This window comes from Xenopus laevis, chromosome 6L (assembly GCF_017654675.1).
Source record: "Xenopus laevis strain J_2021 chromosome 6L, Xenopus_laevis_v10.1, whole genome shotgun sequence".
Lineage (NCBI taxonomy): Eukaryota > Metazoa > Chordata > Amphibia > Anura > Pipidae > Xenopus > Xenopus laevis.
In genome coordinates this window covers 69,836,047-69,861,943 of record NC_054381.1, presented here as the reverse complement: position 1 = coordinate 69,861,943, position 25,897 = coordinate 69,836,047, and the positions used below count along the sequence as shown (strand labels likewise).

The 25,897-nt window shown below is 37.9% G+C and overlaps 1 protein-coding gene across 6 annotated transcripts in view; it reads right to left on the bottom strand.

Annotated features, from left to right (window-relative positions):
• Positions 1-7,664: 7,664 nt before the first annotated feature.
• The window catches only part of LOC121394646, a 58,504-nt gene continuing 40,271 nt past the window's right edge, over positions 7,665-25,897 (bottom strand). For 5 of the 6 annotated variants that reach the window (XM_041566154.1, XM_041566155.1, XM_041566153.1 and 2 more), the window contains 4 exons: positions 18,026-18,076; positions 12,299-12,406; positions 10,042-10,087; positions 7,665-8,144 (listed from right to left, as the gene is read on the bottom strand). In XM_041566154.1, the coding sequence (XP_041422088.1) occupies positions 8,047-8,144; positions 10,042-10,087; positions 12,299-12,406; positions 18,026-18,076 (303 nt within the window). In that variant the 3' untranslated portion in view covers positions 7,665-8,046. Of the gene's footprint in view, positions 8,145-10,041; positions 10,088-12,298; positions 12,407-18,025; positions 18,077-25,603; positions 25,653-25,897 lie in introns of all 6 variants that reach the window. The other variant, XM_041566158.1, reaches the window with a different exon arrangement.

Genomic DNA, 25,897 nt, shown 5'->3' with positions numbered 1-25,897 from the left:
AAAGAGAGAGATTAATGTAATTAGGCAACAAGAGTAAGAGTTAGCATGGAGTTTTCTGCGAGCTTGCGAACTGCCTTAAATTGGTTGTAGATGACATCAGATATGTGTGAGACAGCCCTTAGCCATACAATGGCAACGCACAAGTTGCCAACAAGAGCTTCTTAGTCGCCAGTAAGGGATATTGGAGGAGTTTGCTGTCTGCGCTTTAGTGTGCAGAGTTCAAGTTGATGTGTTTATGTAAAGTTGCACGATGCAAATCGATAATTGTATTTGGCTTTTAGTGGAATAGAATCTTGAGAGAGCTACTATATAGATCATGAAGACCAATGATATAATAAGATGTGTTGAATAATAGTTTTAGAACGAGTTACAGTTCTTAGAAGTCATTTCATGAATGCCGTGGCATTATGGATGGCTGCTGTTGGCCCCTGAAATGTAATATGTCTGTAAGCCTATAGTCAAATGGGGTGCAGTAGGCAGCTACGCTAAACTGTCAAATAATATGATACATACCTTTCAGACATACCACTTAGTATTACAGTCGGCGCTGCTATTAGAATAATCCAGTGGGTTCCACAAGGCAGACAAAAAAAAAATACATACATAAACACATCCGATTTAATGAACATACATAGGATCACGCCTCAGAGAGTACACCAAAAAATAAACTGCAATTCTGCCCATGCATGACATGTGTAAAGTCTGCTAAACGTAAAAAGCACAGGGACCACAGGTAGTTCACTGTCAGTACCTTATGTCATTGCTTATTGTATTGTGACATTTACGAATATGGAACACTAAGTTAGTAATATAGTCTTTTAATATTAGTGCACCTGACTTATTTATGATTGTTTTGTTTTATGCTATTCAAGTTTTGTTTGTATTCCTTTGCATACTCATGAAAAACCTCAATTGCTGGGGTAGTTTTGGTGCAACTCCATGGAAACAATGTGACTCTTATTCACACGATATTTCTCCTGCGGAGTAGTGGAGTGAAGGCTTTCATTGTCTTGAACTATATACTCTCAAATTAATAATAGGGGTAGTGTTTCTTAAAGGAGAACTAAACCTTTTGAATTAAAACCCACTACCGCTCCATAGTCCCCCTCCCTGCTTCCCCCTGCAAGGTGTTTCACCACAAGTAAATGCCCCTAAGCTCGGTAATTTACCCTCTTACCTGCAATAATTCACATTACAATATAAATGTATTTCTTAAACTCAGCAGTGCATAGGTGGAGTTTTTGTTCTTAAGGCTAAGGGGAGCAAGCCTCCGCCAAACCTGTCCTTGACACTTTTCACAATTGCAAATTAAAGTAAAGTTATAGAAAAAAAAATGTGGAGGAAAAAAACCCATAAAATCCTTTCTCAACAGAGTGGGTGAGCAGCAGGGGACGGGTTTCGAAGGGTCAGTGGTATTTCTGTCACATAGCGCGGCATCTTCTTCTTTCAAAGCATGTTTGAATACTGCATTGGTTGCCCTGAGAGTTTAAGTCCCGGCAGTACTTCTGAGCATTCGAATTGGGCTGGTAGGTTAATCTTACCAACATAACCAACCAATTCCTATTCCTGCAATGGGACTTTGAGGGTTGAACCAGCATCATGGGATGGAGATTGCCACAGAGATCTGGAATTTCTGTTGTTTGATGTTCTGCTGACTGACACAGAAGGTAATGAGCCCTCCACCACCATGAATTATTAGTGCATAAATAATGCCAGTTTCAGATCTTAAGAGGCAAAGGCTTTGGGAATCTTGTTTCTAAAACCACTATTTTTCTGCTTTCACTCTAAAAACAACATTTATTTAGACTAATCTTCCAGCCCCTAATGGTGCTTGTTGATTTGTAGCTCTTTTCCACCATACCAGCCAATTAACTCTTCTCATGTCATAGCACCCTGCTCATTTTTTTTTTTTGAAATATTTTTATTTATGGATTTTGGGTCTTACAGCAGAATAATTCAGAGTGTAAACAACAAAAGAAACGTTACAGTGGTACAGAGCTCAAAACAGTAATCACAGTTGCATGGGCAAATAGACATCAAATCAGAAACCACATCACAAGACTGGGGGGAGCCCCAGTTGTAAACAAATAGTAGTTCCACACCTGCCAATAGGACTATCAATCAAAACTGGTGCTTCTTTGAGAGCCAGGAGCACCCCATAGCTTTGCCCAAAGTCAGTGCCAAAGGTCCAGTGAGAAACTAGGGGAGCTACCGAGTCCAATATTCCTAGGAGAACTGTAAAATGGGAAACCTGTAATAACTGACGCCATAAGAAGTCCCCAGCAGCAAAAATGCCGTTAGACAGATTAAGTTTGTGCACATAAACAATAACTCAAAAATCTAGTACAAATTGTTAAGCTGAACAGGGAAATAACAATACAAATAAAAGGAAAATGAAAATAAAAAAAACAAAAAAATAAAGAGTGGTCAAACATACGTGAGGTACTGACAGTGGGTGGTCACATCGGGTACTTGACCCCTTAAGACATCTCTTAATGGCGAGAGATAGAGGAGGGACCTGAGGAATTTATCTAACTCAGGAGAGGTGGGAGGGACCCACTAAATCTATATAACAGCCATGGTAGCCAAATTTTCCGAGGTCCTTTGGGAATTCTCGGAAGCTAGACCAGTCAGCCTTTCGTTCATGTAAATCCAGTCTATTTTATTCTTAAACTGGGAAAAGTTAATGGTAGGAGATTTCCAAGCTTTGGCAATAGATTGTCTAGCAGCCAAGAATATGTGGTTGAGTAGTTTCAGTTTAATCTTTGGGGTCCCCTTAGGAGGTACTCCAAGCAAAGCCTCTTGAGGGGCCTTTGGCAAATTCAAGTGTAGAACGAGAAGATAAGGTGATAGACCCTAACCCAAAACCTGACGACATTCGGGCAGGTCCACCAGATGTGGGTCATAGTCCCCGGGGAGGAACAGCCCCGGAAGCAGAGGTTGTTAGAGCTATGGTGGATTTTAGCTAGTCTAGCAGGGGTCAAGTACCATCTGAAGAGCACCTTGTATCCAGCTTCCTTTGTAATAGTATTAAGGGAACTATGATTCAAATTATCCAGGCTTTCAGCCAATCATCCTCTGGAATGGTGACACCTAGTTCCGTTTGCCATGCTTTGATATATGTCAGGTCAAGCAGATTAACCGGGGACACCATATTTCGGTATAACAGTGAAATAGTGCGCGAGGTTACGGTAATTATTGGTGCACCAACGCTCAACAATAAGTCTGGCTAGCTGAATCGGGATCTCTCAGTGAGCAAGTCTCCAAGCCCAGTGTAGCAGTTGGGTTGCCCTAAAATGTTCCTCGTCAGGTAGGTTGTAATGTTCCTTCAGGCTGGAAAGAGTTAGGGGGCCCCGAACCATAAGCAAATTACCCAACCTCGTGAAGTTGTTGGAAAGACCACCAGGCAAAGGAAGAAACATGGAGGCCTGGAGAGAATGATGGGTTGCCTGCAATTGGAGCCACTGGATTATGTGACGAGGTTAGGCGGTATAACTTGGCATTTTGGTCCCATAAGGAAATCATAAAACCCAGGCTAGGGCTCAAGGTCCAAGGTCGGAGTGTCGGGGCTGACCATAATAACCCTTCAGCTGAATATGGAAGTGAAAGAGTGTCCTCGAGTTCCACCCACAATGGGGGGAGAACTGTGAAGATGTAATAATGGTATTTGAGCTATCTGGGCCGCTATAAAATATTTTCTCAAATTCGGAAGGCCCAGACCCCCATCCTTAGGTCTCCTTTACAATGTCGCCCTATTAACCCTTGGAGGTTTAGACTGCCAGATGAAAGAGAGGACATGCTTTTCAAATGCTGTAAGATCTTTCTTCACAATGTCAACTAGGAGGACCCTGAACAAATATAACAGCTTTGGAAGGAGCGTCATTTTCACCGCCGTTATACGACCTAGCCAGGAGATGTGATACTTGCCCCAATCTTCCAATAACTTCCTAAGCTTCCCAAATATATAGGGGTAGTTTGCCCTATAAAGGTGGTGATACTGAATAGTAAATCGTATTCCCAAAATAGACATGTGCGATTGGCACCAGTGAATGTCAAAATTTATCGTCAAAAGCTTGAGCATCTCGGGGGGCAAGTTGATATTTAATGCTTCAGTTTTGGTGGGGTTAATGACCAAACCCGATAGTCGTCCAAAATTTAGCAGGGTCTCAAATACATGGGGAAGGGATGTTAGCGGTCTGGTAATAAGCAGGGTGATATCATCCGCAAATAGGTGTAGGGCATGTTCCTGAGTCCCAACTTTTAAACCATGTATGTCAGGGTGATCTCTGATAATTATAGCCAAGGGTTCCAGAAATAAGTCTCCCATAGACTCCATTTTATCCAAATAGTCCAAATTTTTGAAAATGATTTCCTTTTTCTCTGTAATAATAAAACAGTAGCTTGTACTTGATCCCAACTAAGATATAATTAATCCTTATTGGAAGAAAAACCAGCCTATTGGGTTTATTTAATGTTTAAATGAATTTCTAGTAGACTTAAGGCATGAAGACCCAAATTACAGAAAGATCCGTTATCCGGAAAATACCAGGTCCCGAGCATTCTGGATAACAGGTCTTATACCTGTACTAGTAAATCAGAAGGTATTTAATGGATAAAGCACTCCCTTGGGCTTTGGCACAGTTTCCACTGATAATTGGGTTGATAATTATACAAGTCCCCATGAAAGTTAGTCTGTGTATGGCCAACTTTAGCCTCCCCAAAGTCACGCTCTGCCTATGAGCAAGTGTATTTTTTTGTTAGTAATAGTGGTGTGTATGCAGCCATCTCAGGTCATTTTGTTTGGTCATGGTCTTTCATGGCAGCCTGTTGTTTCTACTACTCAATGTAAGTGTTGCAGTGGGACCTGGATTTTACTATTGAGTGCTGTTCTTAGATCTACCAGGCAGCTGTTATCTTGTATTAGAGAGCTGCTATCTGGTTACCTTCCCACTTTTCTGTTGTTAGGCTGCTGGGGGGAAAAAAGGAGGGGGTGATATCACTTCAAATTGCAGTACAGCAGTAAAGAGTGACTAAAGTTTATCAGAGCACAAGTCACATGACAGGTGACCGGTGAGAAACTGACAATATGTCTAGCCCCATGTCAGATTTCAAAATTAAAAAGATCTGTTTGCTCTTTTGAGAAACAGATTTCAGTGCAGAATTCTGCTGGAGCAGCACTATTAACTGATATGTTTTGAAAATTTTTTTTTTTTCACGACAGTATCCCTTTAACCCAGGATAGAGGAACGTACACCCCCCTCTGGAAATTAGGACCATGCTAAGATGTCCTGATACATCAGGGTACTGCCTGCAAAAAAGGGGTAATAAACCAAGAGTATATTACACTGTGCAAAAATAATTAATTCTCCATTTTAACGACAGCTGGTTTCCCCTGACAGCAGTTGGCAGTCAAATCCCACATTCTACTAATGTGCTGTAGCATGGGGCAATAGTAGATGGGTCACAGGATTGTCCACAAGAAATCTCACTCCTGACCTCACATACCTAGTTTGAGGAACTAGGGGTAGGCAAAAGAGGCACCTGCCTAGGGTGCAACAATGGGGGGGGGGAAAGAGTGGTGCAGGTACCTTATGAAGAGTTTTATGCCTACCCCTAGTCCAGGTTCTCTTGCTACCGCTGCCTCCACCTGCTTGTAAGCATCTCGCACAACGTTACTTTTGACTACTCATCATTCTATTCATGTCCTCCCTACTCATATTCCAGTTTCTTATTCAAATTAATGCATGGATTGCTGAAACTGCAAACTGGAAGGCTGCTGAATAAAAAAGCTAAATAACTCAAAAACCACAAATAAAAAAGGAAAAAAGAATATCACTCTCTACATCTAACTCAAAAGTGAACAACTACTTTAAAAGAAAGACATATATTCAGGGGAAGAGAGGATCATTTGTCCTTTTTACAAAGCACTGGTGAGGCCCATACTTGAACATATAGTGCTGCCACTTATCCCCTTAATGGGATTGCCCAAGGGAGGACCTTGGAGTATTTATAGATTATAAACTTGGCTGTAACAAGCAATATCAGCAACTTCAAGGGCAAACACGGCATTGAGCTGTATTAAAAGGGGCATAGATTTGCGGGAGGAGGGGGAGCGCTGATAAGCCCCCATCTAGAATATGCAATGCAGTTTTGGTCTCCAGTGCTCAATCACGACCTTATTGAATTAGAGGGTCCAGAGAAGGGCAACTAAGCTGGTAAAAGGTATGGAAAATCTCACCTATGAGGAAAGACTGGTCAAGCTGGGGTTGTTGGAGAAGAGGCGCTTAAGGGGGTATATGATAACTACATATAAATATATAAGGGGATCATACAATAACCTCTCTACTGCTTTATTTCCCAGTAGGTCTTTCCAGCTGACAAGAGGGCACCCATTCCGATTAGAAGTAGAGCTGTGAAGATGTGGAATTCTCTCCCTGAATCAGTCGTACAGGCAGATACATTAGATAGCTTTAAAGGAGAGTAAACCCTTGCTACTAAAAATCCCCTACCCTACATAGACCCCCTCTCTGCTCCCCCCCCCAGCCTAGGTGGTACCTTTGCTAATTGCCTCTAACTCTTTACATACCCCTCGGTGCAGATTCAGGGCATCAGTGTTCACGGCAGCCATCTTCTTCTCTTCAGTAATCTTCGGGAAGTAAGTGCTGTACCGGCGCATGCGCAGTTGAAGCAATTTTGTTTCCCGATAACCGCGCATGTGCCGAAAGTCACGGAAATTGCCGAATCGCTGGAACAAGACCTAAAGATTACCGAAGTGGCTGAAGATGGCACGCGTGAACTCCGCTGGACAGATTCAGCACCGAGGAGTAAGTAAAGAGTTGGGGGCAAAGGTACCACCTAGGCCGGGGGGGGAGCAGGGTCTATGTAGGTTAGGGGATTTTAGTAGCAAGGGTTTGTTTCTCCTTTAAGAAGGGGTTGGATGGCTTTTTAGCAAATGAGGGAATACAGGGCTATGAAAGAATAGAACAAGTTGATCCAGGGACTGGTCCGATTGCCATCTTGGAGTCAGGAATGAATTTTTCTCCCTCTGTGGCAAATTGGAGAGACTTCAAATTGGGTTTTTTTGCCTTTCAATGGCTCAACTAGCAGTTAGACAGGTTATATATAGACTTAAAAGGCTGAACTTGATGGACGTGTGTCTTTTTTCAACCTTACTATTTTACTATGTAGAAGCAACACTTGTAGGCACTCTTGAGGCCGCCCTCATCAAGTTTTATATAGAGGACTATCACTGTACGACCAATGCTTACAGTTCTGCAGGCCTTTCAAAAAAAACTCTTGGATATGTTCAGGGTTCATTACATATCTAGTAACAATGACACCTCCTTGGGGAAACAGATCCCTACTACACTTTAATACACTTCCAGAAATTAGATGGGCTGCATATTTTTGCCAAAATATATAATGTGGACTATGGAAAAATAAAACAGTTCCAGGCTTTTAGATAAATTCATCTTTTGCTCTATATATGTTTTGTAGGTACCTATAACCTAGGTATGCTTTTCAGACTTAATTTACTAATAGGCCAATAAAATTAATGGAAACCATTCAAAGTTTATCTGCACAGGGCCTTAGCAATCCTTCATCATGGTCAGGCCTGCCAAAGGCTTAGAGGAGGGGCAGGAAATTTACGAGTGACAGCTGAATTTGTTTTGAATTTGAAAAGGACTTTTATTATATAGCTTTTTATGTCTGGGTGATAGGACACCTTTAAAAAACACTTACAGCAGGATAGCCAGCAATGGGCAAAGTGACCATCTGCAGGATGATGAACAAACTGCCATATTGGCAAATTGATCTTGTTCACCAAAAACCTTCAGCATTTGTAAACTAATACACTGTATAAATAATTGACCAACCATTGTAGTTTGCTCTGTAGCAGTTTAATTTAAAGAAAAAAACTTGAAAAAAATATTTCAATATATAAACAGTGCAAACTACAAATGAAAAGGTATAAACAATTTTGGAGTTGGAATACCTTAAAAGAAATATTGTATATGGAGAGTTATAAAGACATATACATTTATGTTATGTATCCTCTTCATCACTGCAAGTTGGAACTAAATCTTCCAGCGACATACTTTCACTCTCCATTGGTGTTTTCATAGCAGTGCTGGCTTCAGAATCTGCAGAAACAGAGTGTATATTTTACAAATATAGTATAATTAGTAGGATATAAGTCAAAAATAGGACAGAACATACATGTTGCACTTCACTACAATATACACATATTGTTAATTGCTGAACCAGTTGTTCCAAATTGAAAAAAAGATTTATAAATGCGGAAACCAATCTGACCTCAAATTACATTTAACATTTCTGACAGGATCAATCTGCAACAATACAGATACAATATTCTAAATCAATACAGATAAAATATAATTGATTTAAAAAGCACAATAATTAATGTTCATTCAGACCCAATGGTGATAATGTATTTATCTCCTTAATCCAAAAAAAAGAAAAACAATATGCCAATATACAGAACTACAGGGAACTCATCTATAATAAAATAGTTAGCAACCAGTTTTAAAGTCTTTCCATCCTAAAAATCGGTACTTATAGCAGATCATCATCGGTAATAATTCTATTCCAGTGTTTCCTGACATACTTACCAATGTGGGCAGATGTAGCATTATAACTACTATAAATACCAAATTAGGACTGTGTCACAATACCTTGAGATACCTGTCTGTATACCCCCTACTTCTAGCCTGAGCCAGTGCTTGTTTAAGAACACACTCCTGATATCTCCTCTCACTAAACCTCTACCATATCTGGTACAACTGTGACTTACAAGAATCATTATTAGTGTTATTCCTCAATACCTACAAAACCGAGTGATTGGAAGGAATTCCTTCACAGACTGTTGGCAGCGGTTATAATGTAAGAGTATATTTATAGCTATAGGCATCCGAATAGCGAAATGGGCCCCCCGGCCAGTAAATTTTACTGGACAAACGATTAAAACACTTCTGTAAGTTAAGGGTATCTTATCAGACTGATATCTTTGAGAGTTGATTTTAAGAACATTAATACTTTACATGGGGGACCATCAGCCATAAGACTATTTAAACAAACTATGGATACTCATGTGAAGATCTTAGCTACAAAGGGTGGGTCTACTTTTTGGGGGTAATCTGACTTGGGATACGTGGGTGGCCTTTAAAACTCTGATGTAAGATAAGAATTTGGTAATCCACCCCGCGGATAAAGCTAGTGGGTGGTTTTAGCCAATTATGCAGATTATATTGCTGATATTATATCTAATGCCAACCTGTATAAGAGATTGATCAGTAACTCAGTATATGAATTTAAAAACATGATTGTGAATGTTGTCAAGGAAGCTAAGAATGCTGGTTTTATACCTCCCCTTAAAGAGGTTGATCACCTTTGAGATAACCTTTAGAATGTGGTATTCTGAGACACTTTGCAATTGGTTTTCATTTTTTATTTGTGGTTTTTGAGTTATTCAGATTTTTATTCAGCATCTCTCTAATTTGCATTTTTCAACAATCTGGTTACTAGGGTCCAAATTACCCAAGCAACCATGCATTGATATGATTAAGACATTGGAATATGAATAGGAGAGGGCTTGAAAGATGATTAATAAGAAATCATTAGATTACATTACATAGCATTTGTTATTTTACATGGGGTCAGTGACTCCCATCTGAAAGCTGTAAGGCAAGTAATTAAACTATAAAAAATAAATTATGAAGACTATTTCCACATAATGAAGACTATTCCACATACTCTGCCAATAACATTTAAATCGTGCATTATTAGCCTGGAAATGCTTGCCAATAAAAACTGTCTGATTTTATTGGTAAACGGATTTACCCATTTCCCCAATTTAAAGGAAAGTAATCATTCCACCTTTAGTGAAACTGGGCCTATGGCTGTAAATGTAAAGAATAAAAATGTGATGTAAAAACAACAACAAAAAAAATTACAGACAATCAGTCTGATGGCCAAGCTTATTTGTAGATTCACTTGAGCTTTCAGTAGTAACTGGCATACCTCCAGAAAAGCTTCTTTCGCTACTAGGCACTACTTCTTGACACACCTAAAACAAACAAAATAAAAAAAAACAATAAATATGACTTGTTGTGAACAAACTTTTGTAATTTTTTTTATATAGGAAATATAATTGTTTTTGTTAATTATTGGAAGGCAGTCTCATTCCAACTTCCTGGTCCACTGAAAAGCCCACTGCGTAAACAAACCCATCCCCTCCCCAGTGGCAGCTTTTGTTTGGCTTTGAAATAAGGATCAGCTCCTTATATAGAGAACTTCTCAGCTGACTGGTAATTGTATTAAGAAGCTTATAAGAACCAGCAAGTGTAGCTCAAAATATAACAATAACTATATGTATGTTTCAATGTTTATATATAAATATATTTAAATTAAAATATTACCCAAAAATGTCTAAAGCTTATGTTACTTTTTTTTTAACACATAACAGGGTGGTGAATTTCTCTATCCCCCTTTATTTAAAAAAAAAAAAAAAAAAATCCAGGATCTGTTATAAATCTCTTTAAAAAAAATAAAAAATACTTAAAAAATTCCACTATACGGGTTGTATTAAAAAGTGTATGCAAGAGGATGGCCAGCCACTATTTTATATATACTTTATTGTAATAAATGTTTTATTACTTTTTTTATTTAACAATATTTTTTTAACACAATTGTCTCAATAATATAGAGAAAACATTCAAAAGTTACACAACCACTTAGCGGTAATACCAACAGCGAAGTCCTCAGTTGCAATTGAGATTTAACAGCAGCTTTATCAGGTAGAAAAGTCTGTGTATATATACAGTATATATATATATATATATATATATATATACCTTGGATTGGCTTATTTAATAGAGCTCCACATGGGTTAGGTCAAATTCACTTTCCCAGGCTTTAACATATTTAAGCTCCTTAGGTGAAGTAGAGCTAGTCCACTTATAAAAAGTAGAAATCAATTTTTTAGATTGGAGATACTTAAAGGAGACGTACTGTATGAAAAATAAGAATATGCCAGTGAATTATACTTTTTAAAATACAGAAGGAAAGTGCTCAAAAAGTAGTGTTTTGAGCTGATATATAGGCTTAACTGATAGGAAACTAAAGTCTGTCTTTGCTTTGTGACTACAGGGCTGTAATTGGCTGTCCCCTCCTACTGTGCTTCAGGCAGGGACAGAGACCGTAAGCATATCTATAGGGAGCCATTCTTGAAAATATAAATTTTTGGCCCAGAGTAAAACCAACACCATATATTATTTATTACTGCCTACATGATTAGGAGGTTTTTAAACTTATCTTATATGTCTATTTTAAGCCAATATATTTTTTAAATTAAGACAGGGTGGTAGGTGAAAGTGAATGAATATAATGTTTAATTTGTAAATAGCAGGTCATGGCTACAACAGTTGACAAACCCCGTTCAAAAAATGTTCATTTAAGACATTGGAAAAGGCTGGGACAGACATATTGCCAGTGTAGTCGGATTTAAGGCCTAAAGGTTTTTTGTTTTTTTATATACCCTGAGGGAGTGTGATATAAACGGGTTTAGTATTGGTGGATGAATCATCATTGTAACCCATTGTAGGGAACCTGTAGGAACATGGCATTTAACCAATTGGTTTATACATGTGGCTATTTTTAATAAAGTCACGGATTCCCAAACCCCTTTTAGTTTTATGTTTTATATGTCTATGAGCAAAGTCAGGGGGTTTTTCATATAACACGTGAACAAGTTTTTTGTAATAATAAATGTTTATATAGAAAAATGTACTGAATACTTTAGAAGCAGGACTGGCAAACGTGAAAAAAGCAAAATACTTGGGCAAAGCTGCCAATAGATGAGAATACTAACCCAAAACACCTCAGATATATAGGAAATCCAGGGAGTAGAATAGCCATGCTCCCAGTTAATAAACAGTAAAGGTGGCCATACACGGGCCGATAAAAGCTGCCGACAGACCTAGTCGGCAGCTTATTGGCCCATGTATGGGGCCCTCCGATGGGCTTCCCCGATCGATATCTGGCTGAAAGACGGGCAGATGTCGATCGGACGGGACTAAAAATCCTGTCAGATCGCGGCCGCATCTGTTCGTTTTCTTGCATTGTTTTTATATATTAAAAAGACTATTATCATACATTGATTAAGTCCCATAATGTTCATGGGTGAATGGGCTACATGGCACAATACCACATACCAGTGTAACCTTTGAGGCAATAGGAGCAATTAAAATTCAGAAAATAGAACAGTTTAAATATTTACCTCATTTTCCAAATTACCACTCTTAAACTTCTGGAGGGCACACCGAAAACCTTTTGCAACTTTTAAGAGGAAGGAGACATCAGAGTCACTTGCCACTTCAAAATATTCCTAGAATTAAGGAAAAAATATATTGTTATTATTAAAGGTTTATACTGAAATCAAGAAAAGAAAATTTGAGCATATGTAAATATATTTCATGGAAATCAAGTAGGATTTCCACTGACCTCTCGGAAAAAGTATCTAGTTGAATCATAGATAAACAAATTATTAAAAACACAACTGAACCCCCTGTAAAAGCTCATCTTTAAGTAATGTTGTACAGGATATTTGGATGGCAAGGGACCAAATTATATATATAAAAAAAAAAAAAAAAACATGGAAATTTAGTTCAAACCAACAAAATCACGAATACAATGGCAACTACACTGATAAGTTGAGTTGCCATTGTATGTATGGGATCCGTTATCCAGAAACCCTTATCCAGAAAGCTGCAAATTAAGGAAGGAATGAGTTTCAAGACATTCAATAGACATCAGTCAAATTGAAGGTGTACAGAAAAGAAAAATTGAAATTATTTCATATTTAAGGGGCTGTACAACTAGTATTATATAGACTGATATTCTGAGACAATTTGCAGGTGGTTTTCATTTTTCATGGGTTTTCATTTATTTAGGCTTTTAACTTAGTAGCTCTCCAGTTTAAAGATCTGGTTGCTAGTGTCTTGTTTACCAGACAGAGGGTTAAATGAGAGACTGAAATAGAAAAAGAAGGAATAACTGCCGGGGTCAGATTGAAAGCTGGAAAGATATGACAGAGCAAGGCTAATAATTAAAAACTTTAACTGATAAATGATGAAGACCAATTACACATTTGCTTAAAACAGGGCATTCTATAAGATACTAAAAGTTAATTTAAAGGCAAACCTCCCTTTTTAAGGGAACTTGAAAATGATGACAACATATAACAAACAAGGTTAACTGCAGTGGCAAAGAGGAAAAGCACATTTAAAGCTCAATGAGAAATAAAGGTACTTTAAAGAATATTTGCTAAAAACCACAAACCTGCAGTGTCTGGATATAACTAGCATTACTGTAATTACAATATATACTATGTCTAGCCTGTAAGAAAACATGGTCTGATGGTCTGAAGGGGGTAAGCCTGTGCATGGCCAACTTAACTGTGCAAGTTTGAAACTGTATTGGTGTTTCCAGGATAGCAGGGAAATTTTTTTTGGGGGGGGGGTGTCATAGGAACTAATGTAGTACAACAGATGGACACGACTGGTAGGGTTTTTGGAGAAAATTTTCAATAAATCCGCCTGAAGCAAAACAGTCCTATCAGTACATTCCTTCTATATTTAAAAAGAGTAAAATGCACCTTTTTTACACAATATGTCCCTTTTAACTTGATTAGTTTTGTCTAAAAGTACAAATTTTGGGTTGTAAATTACTAATCGGTTTAGATACAAGTGTAGATCAATTAGTCATAAATAATAAGTACTTTTATGTGTCCAGTTTTAAAGGGTTGATTTAAGAACTCTACATTTAAGGCCTCATGCATGTGTGGTTTATAAAACATAAGTCAATCGGTGTTCGCTTCTGAAGTGTGCGTTTGCAGCATCACTAAGCACATACCATAACTGTGATTGCCACATAGATCAACCCCAGGCAGTGGGGGGCGATGGCATCAGGGGGCGGGTGGGTGACAAATAAACGCATTCGCATTAACTTACCCCCTTCAGACCATCAGACCATGTTTTCTTACAGGCTAGACATAGTATATATTGTAATTACAGTAATGCTAGTTATATCCAGACAAGAGTGTTGCACAACAACATCAGGCGAGTCTGACTTTTAGTAACCTACAGGAACTATTGAATTTGGCAGCAAATATCAGTCTCATAACTATGATTCACGCTTGCAACAACATGTTTATATGAATTGTTCTTTTGACTTTTAGTAACCTACAGGAGCCTTAATCATTATCTCTATTGCCTATGCTTCATTGTATTGACCCCAGTCCTTTCTATTCTGGCTAATCAATTAGTCAGTCATAGACACACACATCACATTTGTATCACACTCGAGTATAAGCCGATCCGAGTATAAGCCGAGGTACCTAATTTTACCTACGAAAACTGGGAAAACTTATTGACTCTAGTATAAGCAGCCCTGTCTCCCAGCAGCGCACATTCCGCCAAAGAGACCCCCCCAGCGATCAACCGGACTTCTTTGCAAAGTTGATGGTGACAGAGAATTGCCAAATGGATTACTGTGTGCATTGTCCCACTGTCCCACTACCATGTGCAGAGGGTGCTGTGTGATATTGCCATCACTGTTAATCCTTCATATAACCAACAGAGGGCGCTGTGTGATATTGCCATCACTGTTAATCCAACAGAGGGTGCTGTGTGATATTGCAGTCACTGTTAATCTTTCATATAACCAACAGATGGTGCTGTGTGATATTGCCATCACTGTTAATCCTTCATATAACCAACAGAGGGCGCTGTGTGATATTGCCATCACTGTTAATCCTTCATATAACTAACAGAGGGTGCTGTGTGATATTGCAGTCACTGTTAATCTTTCATATAACCAACAGATGGCGCTGTGTGATATTGCAGTCACTGTTATTCTTTCATATAACCAACAGAGGGCGCACTGTTATTCTTTGACATAACCAACAGAGGGTGCTGTGTGATATTGCAGTCACTGTTATTCTTTAATATAACCAACAGATGGCGCTGTGTGATATTGCAGTCACTGTTATTCTTTCATATAACCAACAGAGGGCGCACTGTTATTCTTTGATATAACCAACAGATGGCGCTGTGTGATATTGCAGTCACTGTTATTCTTTCATATAACCAACAGAGGGCGCACTGTTATTCTTTCATATAACCAACAGAGGGCGCTGTGTGATATTGCAGTCACTGTTATTCTTTGATATAACCAACAGAGGGCGCACTGTTATTCTTTCATATAACCAACAGAGGGCATTATGGGATATTGCAGTCTCTCCCCAGGTGAACTGTTGGTATAGGAATGATTAAAAGTGACTGCAATCTCAGCTACTTGGGTCGGGTACCGCTGACCCGAGTATAAGCCGAGGTAGACTTTTTCAGCACATTTTGGATGTTGAAAAACTCGGCTTATACTCGGGTATATACGGTAATAACATAGTAACCTAGGTTGACAAAGAGACACGTCCATTAAATTCAAACTTTTATGTCTAAATACAATACTCCTCATGGAATGCCTGCCTGCCGTAAACTATGTACAGGTATAGGATCACTTATGCAGAAACCTGATATCCAGAAAGCTCAGAATTACGGAATGGCTGTCTCCCATAGACTCCATTTTATCCAAATAATCCTAATTTTTAAAAACGATTTCCTTTTTCTCTGTAATAATAAAACAGTAGCTTGTACTTGATCCCAACTGAGATATAATTAATCCTTATTGGAAGCAAAACCAGCCTATTGGGTTTATTTAATGTTTAAATGAATCTCTAGTAGACTTAAGGCATGAAGACCCAAATTACGGAAGGATCCGTTATCCGGAAAACCCCAGGTCCCGAGCATTCTGGCTAACAGGTCCCATACCTGTACTACATGAGATTTACCACCCACAGGCAGGGCCGTGTTTATATTTATAATATTTATTATTATATATATATATATATATATATATATATATATATATATATATATATATATATATATATATACACACACACACACACACACACACACACACACAGGTATAGGATTCCTTATCCGGAAACCCGATATCCAGAAAGCTCCGAATTACGTAATGGCTGTTTGCCATAGACTCCAAATTTATCCAAATAATCCAAATTTTTTAAAATTATTTCCTTTTTCTCCGTAATAATAAAACAGTAGCTTGTACATGATCCAAACTAAGGGAAATCCGGTGAAGGGGCTGAGGGGCAGGGGGGCCGAGGAAGAACACGGAAGTGACATCACGTGCATGGGGCACTGACGCCTCTTCCGATGAATACGTCGAGTGACGTCAGCACGCACAACGTAGGGCCATGTTTAGGTCCGATGCCTAGGGTGGCATCGGACCTATATATAGCCCTGCTCACAGGCTTAGTGCTTTGCATTTTCTTGCACTTTACTCCACTGTTGTTAAACTGAAAGACAGTGTATCCCATGTGTTCTTGGGTTAACACACAGAATTAACAGAGAAATATGGTGCCAAAGGATATTAAAATCATATGGTTTCCTAGAAATTACAAAATATATATTTTCAGTCCATATATAAACATTTGCAAAATAGATACCCTGGACAATGGTAAGAGTGGCTTTCTATACAGCAATAGAGAACCGCAAACCTTGATTTAGCATAATGGATTTTACGAATAAGTCTTTTAACGCTGACTATTGTATCTTTTATGATACACAAAATGTGCTTAAACACAAGCAACGTGTTATGTGAGCACAATAACATCTGTCAGGGTACAGTTCTAGTAAAAATACACTAAATGGTTTAAAGATACACTTCTGTCATTACATTTATTACTCACAAATATATGAATGAAAATACTTTCAATTGCACAAGACTTAAGCAGAAATAAATATATTTGGTATTTTTGTCACAGAAAATTAAAGTTCAAACAACCTTAAAGGGGTTGTTCACCTTTAAATAAACGTTTAGTATGATGTAGTGAATGATTTTTTCATTTTTTATTCTGGAAAAAAAGGCAAATAATTCAAAATCTATAAAAAAGGAAAAATGAAGGTCAATTGAAAAATTGCTTAGAATTAGCTATTCTATAATGTACTAAAAGTTAACTTGAACCACCCTTTAACTTTCAACCAAATGAAAGAGCCCATTCCATAAGGTTGATGTATATGCCAGCAGATTAAAGGAGAAAAAACCCTAAACATTAATATGGCTAAAAATGCCATATTTTATATACTGAACTTATTGCACCAGCCTAAAGTTTCGGCTTCTCAATAGCAGCAATGATCCAGGTCTTGACACTTGTCACAGGGGGTCACAATCTTGGAATGTGTCTGTGACACTCATATGCAGTGTGGACTCTGAGCAACTGTTGAGAAGCTAAGTTTAGGGGTTGTCGCAAATTATCAAGCAGAAAATAAGGTTTGTCTGTAATATAAGCTGATGCTACAAGGCCGATTATTGAATTCTGATGCTAGTTGCACTGGTTTCTGTGCTGCCATGTACATGGCAGCTCCTGCCACGAGGCAAGGCGAGAATTCCTAATTAATTCCTATTAATTAGAATTAAGTATTAATTCCTAATCAGCCTATACTGTGACATTTATATTCTATGTGTACTGTATATTGTGAGTCAGTCCCTAAGCTCAGTAAGTGACAGCAGCCCAGAGCACGTGCAATAAATCAGCAGAAAAGAAGATGAGGAGCTACTGGGGCATCTTTGGAGGCACATATCTTCCCTGCTAAAGGGCTGTAGTTGCCTTGGACTGGAATAGAAGCTCAAAACATAAATGCACAACATTTCTAGCCTACTTCTTTAGTTAAGCTTTAGTTCTCCTTTAAACAACACAATGACACTAATGAAACCCATGTAAGTGGTCAGTACTGGATATAATCAACAAATTAGAAATGGAACAGCTATTGCAATGCTTAACAGAACCTTGGGGGGGAAAAAATCAGCATATCAAGCAAAATAAAAATGTTTACAGTAAAATTATAAGAGAAGGAATACATACCAGAAACTGATAAAGCTCTTTATTGGTCTGTATAACTAATAATGCACTGTCCTGCAGGTAAACAGATGATAAATATAAATGAGCAAAGAAATTGAGTCTCCTATGGAGAAAAGTATTATAGAACCTGAAAGTTCTGGAATTTCTACTTCCAGCATAAACATACAAATGTAGTTTGCTTTGCATATGTCTCTTAGCATATCTCTTTATTATTATTGTTTAATAGGTTAGTAGATAAATAGTAAAAAGACAGAAGACTTGATGAAACAACTGAAACAAAAAAAGCACAACACAAGATAATTGTCAGGAATATAATGCTATTTTATACTAGAGTTCAGTGTACTATGAAAAGACTGAAGATGCTGACAGTAAGGAGGATGGTGCCCATTCACTGAAATTTGAGCTAGAAACCTCTGCTTTCCTGCCACAGAGCCTTCAAATTCTGAGATTTAAATTTGCTTAACTCTATGCCATTCTATAATTTATAAATAGAAAATAATTATAAAGGTAGGGAATCCGTCATTGTGAAACCCGTTATCCAGAAAGCTCAGAATTACAGAAAGGCCATCTCCCATAGACTCCATTTTATCCAAATAGTCCAAACTAAGATATAATTAAACCTTATTGTAGGCAAAACCAGCCTATTCAGTTTATTTAACATTTTCTAGTAGACTTAAGATATGAAGATCCAAATTACAGATAGATCTATTATCCAGAAACCACAGGCCCCCTAGCATACCTGTATTTCATTCATGATTTTATTTCCCGGTTTGGGGGTGTTAATATGTTTTACTTACTTATGTATCTATACATTTTTCAAGTTGTTTCTACTTTACACTGAAGTTCAGTTTGTCCCTCTTTAACCAACTGAAAATATCAGTGGTAATGAGGAAGATGAACTTCTACTGAGCAAATGGAACTGTTATTATTATTACTGTATTATTATTATGTCTACAGAAGTTTGTAGAACCTGAGAGGTGAGTTTGCTAAGCTCTATGTCCCAAATCACTACCGTATATCGTTTCAAAATTCAGATTGCAGTAAGTATGTGATACGTTATCTGGAAACCAGCTACCCAGAGAGTTCTGAATTGTGGGAAGGCCATCTCCTATAGACTGCTTTTTAATCAAATACTTGAAATTTTTATAAAATAATTAACTTTTCTCTGTAATATTAAAAAGTACCTTGTACTTGATCCCAACTGATATGTAAATAATTTTTGCTGTTGGCAAAACAATCCTATTTTGTTTATTTAATGTTTAAGGTAGACAAGGTATGGAGATCCAAGTTATGGAAAGATCTAGAAACCCCTAGGTCCTGAGCATTCTGGATAACGGGTCCCATACCTGTACTTTTAGTCATCAAACAGTGCAAATGGTATGTGCCAGCAGACATCTCAATGCTGTAAATTAATCTTTCAATGTCAAAATGTTAACTTTCATATGGGGGGGTTTGTGGATGCACACCTAATGTGGTTATTGCACCCTCATACCCCCCCTTTATACTTTTGGTGGTCCCCAAAAAAACACATATCACTCTACCTTGATTTTAATTACAACACCTGACTTCTACTTTTCTAAAATGGGCGTTGGTTAAGGCAGTCTCTCCCTCTTAAAAGCCGCTCAGCAGTTGGCGGGGGAGGATCTAGCACAGAGTTGAAACCAAGGCACAGGAGATGTTTACACAAAGAATTGTTACTACAGAGAGGTAATGTACCTTGTTTACTATGATTAAAGATAAATAAGTTAGGGACCACCATGTGGGGTTTTACCTTGACGTGGTATGGTGGCTTATCAATATTATGATCATAACTTTGTAACAAAAAAACCCTGTTTCAAAATTACATGCACTGGCATATTTACTTGAATTACTTAGACAGGGCTTTATACTTTTTGAAATTATACTTTTTGAAATTGGCCTTAGGTGTGCATCCACAAACCCCCCCATAAAATGTTAACTTTAGCAAGTGGTATTTGTTCAGCACAGTTCCAGATTAGACACATGTAAAGAATGAATACTTTTTCAACTTGTGCATGTTGAACCAAGTGAAAATATATGCAGTGATGAAGAACTTCTATTGCAAGCGGAGGTCTTTTAACTATTATTATTATTGACAAAGATTTATAAAGCAACAATATAGGATGAACAGAAAGGTGAACCTTCATTGCAAGAAAAGGGAAAAGCACCTCAGAAATCAGCAGTGTGCAAACCTTATCAGACTGAGATGGAAAAACAGCAGAAAACAAAAAAGTGTGCAAATTTTATATGCCTGAGAATAATAGAAGAGAAAGCAAAAATTTGCAAAAATTAATAGGCCTTGGAAAAAAACTACAGCGGAAAGCAAAAGCCTGCAAACTTTATGTGCCTGGGAAAACAATACAGCATAAAGGAAAAGATGGAGGTAACATTATAGCTCCTAGTTTGCCCTTTTATGGCATATTGGGAGTTTTGCAACAGACATTGTACTTTTAAAATTTAAATAATGATAATATAATAATAAAGTTAATGTTAACTACTGAATACATTGTTTTTTTTCCTTCATTTTATTCCTGAAAAAATATTTATATACAATATGCAAGAGCCATGACTATCCTGTAAATTATATCATTATAAACAGTGCTTATAGATGTCATCAGTTATAATTGCTGCTTAGTGATATAATTTCTGTCACAAGACTCACAGAAACTTGCGTAATATAATATATATATATATATATATATATATAAAACAAAGGGAGTGGAGTGCACAACCATAAGAGAAACTGGATACCTGGGTGCTAGTCCGTAAAATATAGATCCATACTGCAAATATTGACAGCACTCCAAGGAAGTTCACAACGAGTCGATATTGCTAAAGTGGAGGTTTTATTGAAGATCCAACGTTTCGGTTCCTTACTGGAACCTTCGTCAGGGATAATATCACACAGTGCACAAACAAACAAACATTTAAAGATCCGAAAATGGCGCCAAAGGGGCTGTCTCAGAGCGCCCATCAATCATCATTAACTGTAAATCATAAAGTAACACGAAAACGCTTTAGTACCTGTATGAAGAAATCAGTATGACATGTAAGAGAGACCCTGGTGCTTCAGGTGCGTCCTGCTATCCCCAGGTTATTCTTGTGCAGCAGAGCGGTTTACAGTGAAAACCTGTCCATAGTACAGTCTCCATGGGCCGGAAGTGAATCACTCCTGTAGAACTGCAGAGCAGAGAGATGCTAGCTACGTTGCTAGGCAACGCGCACTGAGTCAGCGTATCCAAGCGCCTGCGTGGGTAGCGACCGATCGATACTCAAGGTGCTCACTGTTACTCCTGCCATGTGAGGTGGAGTAAGCTTGGGACCCAGTCTACAGCGGGGATGTAAGATGGACCATGTTACGGGACCCAGTCACTCCCGACCGGGCCCTGTCACAGTCTAACCTTGTCCACGCTGTCACTGACTGCGGGCTATGTCCTAGGCACCATGCGCAAAGGCAGTATGTCCTGGCGTCTACGTGCTTGCTGATACTCCTGCCTTATGAGGTGGAGTATAATAAGAGCCCAGTCTCAAGTGGGGCTACAATGCAGGATGAGCCGTGTTGCATGACCCAGTCGCTCCCTACCGGGCCCTACCACAGTCCAGCCATGCCCCCACTGTCACCGGCTGCAGGCTATGTTCAGCTGCACTTTACAGTATTGCCCAGGTCCGATGCCAATATCCGTGTAGCGCAGCCATCTCTCTCCTAAGTTCACTACCCACGAACTGCACTAGGTAATTCACTGTATGGATAGCCTATTAAAACCTATAGGGGATTATCGATTTGCACCACACCAGTATTACAATGCATAAAAAATGAACAGAAAAGGGTTGCTCTGCCCATTGAGACAGGTATATATAGGATTAGAGTGTTACAAAAACATGTGTTGTTACAGTATCAATTCTGAAGGGCTTACTCGCTACAACTATTTTATCAAAAAAGGAGGTTAAATGTTGCAATAAAATGACAGTTGGAGAAAAGGTTATTAGTTACAATATACACTAGTATCCGAAGTCTACAGAAAACAGCCTAAAGGCAAAGTCTCATTAAGTCCACGGGGGGAAAGGGTATCCAATCTGTGTATCCAACGAGATTCTCTTCTCAGGAGTGCTTGGTCCCTGTCTCCCCCTCTTGAAAGGGGAGGCTGTTGATCAATGGCCATACAGCGAAAGGTCAGGGGCGGATGTCCTGTTGTCAGGAAATGTTTAGCCACCGGTTGTGTGGCTTTATTGTCCTTAATAGCTTTACTTATGGCCGATCTGTGATTAGCAATCCTCTCTCGCAGTGTGGTGCATGTCTTGCCCACGTAATACAGTCCACAAGGGCAAATTATGATATATACCACATATGTGGAAGTGCAACTTAGTCTGTATTTAATCTTGTATCGTTTCCCATGGTGTGGATGCGGGAAATCTGCTCCCGTCAGTAAGCATCTACATGTGACGCAGTCAGGGCACTTGTAGCATCCCAGTTTTGTGTTTTTAGATAGCCAATTTGTATCTTTCTTAGCCGATGTGGAGAAGTCCGTGCGTACTAACAGGTTTCTCAAACTTTTGTCCCTTTTGTAGCCCAACATGGGCCTGGGTACTTTGTGTAAGGATAGAGAGTCATCCATGTTCAGCATAGGCCAATGTTTGTTGATACATTTGGATACTTGGTAAGATGCAGACTCGTTGTGAACTTCCTTGGAGTGCTGTCAATATTTGCAGTATGTATATATATATATATATATATATAAAAATATATATATATATAAAATCATTTTACAAAATCCCCCTTTTGTAAAATGTAAGGATATCGTAAGTCACAAGGTGTTCCATTAATATATAAATGCACAAAGCAAACAGGGTACACTCTTTTTATAATAAGTTTCAATGAGTCAAGTACATCAATAAGCACCGATTGTTACTGATGAATGACTAAGCACCATATATAAGGATATGAAAGGTCGCTTGAACTCATTTACTGTAGAATTGCCTGGGCTCTGTACTGCTTTTCTAGAAACTACATATTAAGACTTAACAGTCTTTGTATTATAAACTGTTAATTTAGAATAAAAATGATTTTTGTTTGGGGAGTTGCAGTATTGAACACATGAAGAAAGGAGGTGCAAAACGTCATAGAAAGCCAAGAAACCTGCTGAAATAAACATTGATGGCACTGGGGAGGGAATAGAATCACTATGGGTAGAGGTTTCAACTGGGCAAAATGTTACAAAGAAAATGATTATTGGTATGCTACAAACCACCTTGTATAAGTGACAACCATGAAGCCCAGCTACTTTTACAAATAGAAGCAGCTTCACAACTAGATCAAGTTATTATTATGAGTGATTCAATTATCCAGTCATTAACTGGGGTAATGGGGTTGCCAAGATAGAAAAAGCAAGTAGGTTTGTAAATATGCTGAATGACAACTTTTTATGTCAGCAGTTCTGCAACATATTAAAGGAACAGTAACGTCAAAAAATAAAAGTGGTTTAAAGTAATGAAAATATTATGTACTGTTGCCCTACACTGGTAAAACTGATCTGTTTGCTTCAGAAACACTAATATAGTTCATATAAACAAGCTGCTGTGTAGCAATGCGAAAATTGACAAACGGCTATATGGCACAGGTTAACTAATGAATAGATAAAACCATTAGACAGACGGAGTTTATCTGCTACCTGCTGTGTAATCTGAGCCTTTTCTCCTTTGAATGGCTGCCCCCATTGCTACATAACAGCTCATTTATATAAACAATAGTAGTGTTTCTGAGGCAAACACAGCAGTTTTACCAGTGCAGGGCAACACTGCATTATATTTATATTACTTTAAAACACTTTTATTTTTTGACATTACTGTTCCTTTAAGTGGAAAATGCTTTTCACAGGGTTATACAAAGAACAAAAAATGGGATGTTTTTAAAATGCTGTTTAATAAATATATATACCAGTATATTGCTCTTGTAAGCAAGGAACTTTGTTGTAAAACCGTTGTGGTTCAATTGAAGTGCTGGTGTTGAGGTGTGTAAGAAAAGACATGCTTTTAAGGCCTTTAAATTAGCTGGGACACCTGAAACATTATTAGGTATAAGGAGGCCAATAAATCTTGACAAGCTAAAATCGATATGGAAAAGGGTATTGCAGCAAGCCGTAAAAAGAATCCAAAATTATTATTTAAATATGTAAATAGTAAAAATATTAAGCAGGAACGGGTGGGACCCTTAATATCAGAAGGGGGTCAGCTGGTTGATGAGAATGGAAAAAAAGCAGAGATTTTGAACTCGTATTTTTCGTCTGTCTACACAGGAACCAGTTAATGAAGGTTTTCTTCTTAATAGTCCCAATCCTAGTAATACAACTAATGTTGCATGGTTCACACATGAGGAAATTTCAAAAGAGACTAGAACATGTTAAGCTAAACAAAGGTCCGTGACCAGATGGTATTCATCCCATAGTACTTAGCAAGCTTAGCTCTGTGATTCTCAAACCTCTTTACTTAATTTTTCAGGATTCATTGAGGCTGAGAGACTGGCGTATTGCTAATATGGTGCCACATGACTTCATATAAAGCCTGTGTAATATACCTGATACAATACATATTATATCACGGATTTTACCAGGATTTAAAAAAAACAAAAAAAAAAAACTATTTAGATGCCAACACAAATTAAAAATCTGAGCAGCTGCATTCCTTTCTCTATATACCCATTTAAAATGTAAGCACTGGATAGATCTTTAAAAACAGCTACAGTATACAATGCCCTACTTCGGTAACATTTATTATATATTTATATAATCTTAGAAAAGCAATATTTTATACCCAAACAGAAAATAAAACATGGCTTGGGCTATAAATGGGTTAAAGACTAGACCAAAGTAGTAAAGGTCACCTAAAAATAGTACCTTAAATTTATTTATTATTAAATTATAATATTACACAGCATAATAGAGAATGTACAATACATTATAGCTTACCAAATACACAGATTTACTGAAGGGGTGACTAAATGTTGCATAAGATGGTGATAACTAGATTCTTAACAGAGCATTTGTCTGTCATACTGTTTGCATTTTTTCTCATTTCTCAAGAATTCGAGCAGTTTAAATATAGCAGTATGTATATTCTAAAAAGCAAATATAATGTATTTTTGCATGAAACCATAACAGAACCCTCGCAATGCCAAAGTAGTGATACATCTTTATGAGATAGCATTACTGGAGTAGAGCCCTGAAAAGTTTTACTGTGTCAATACTCTTATAATTGACATTTGGACAACTGGAATGGCAAGCTAAATCTCAGACTTCAGGTTACTAATTAACTCTCGTAATGATGCAAAAGAAGGATAAACAAATAACCCAGTAGGATGTAATGTCTGCAATGCTATTTCGTTTGTAGAAGTGCAGTGGCTTCACTTCATGCCATCCTCTTTCACTAAGTTTTTTGTTTTTTACTTTGTTTCACTCTGTATTGTTCTTTGTTAAATTGTTTTAAAAACTTGCATAAAATAACTAAGACTGGAATAGAACAAAAAAAAGTCATATCAAATATACCTTGTAATTTGTTTTTCAAGTTTCTTACCTTATTCTCGCTTCTTTCTTCCGACTTGCATTCTTCACTGTATTCTGGACTATGTAATAAAAAGAAATGCATATGTGGTGGGGACCAGGAAGCACTTATATATTCAATCATTGGCCTATGAAATGCATAAAGCTACTATGTGTACCTAAATATACTTCTATTGGGTTTTACACATCTGCCTGGGAGACTGATTTTAAGTGAAGGCTCTGGGCAGTGCACCTGGGCCTCTTCCAGTATTTGGTGAGTCTTGTGAACCTGTCTTGGGACCGTTTTAACTTTTCAGAAACATTTTCA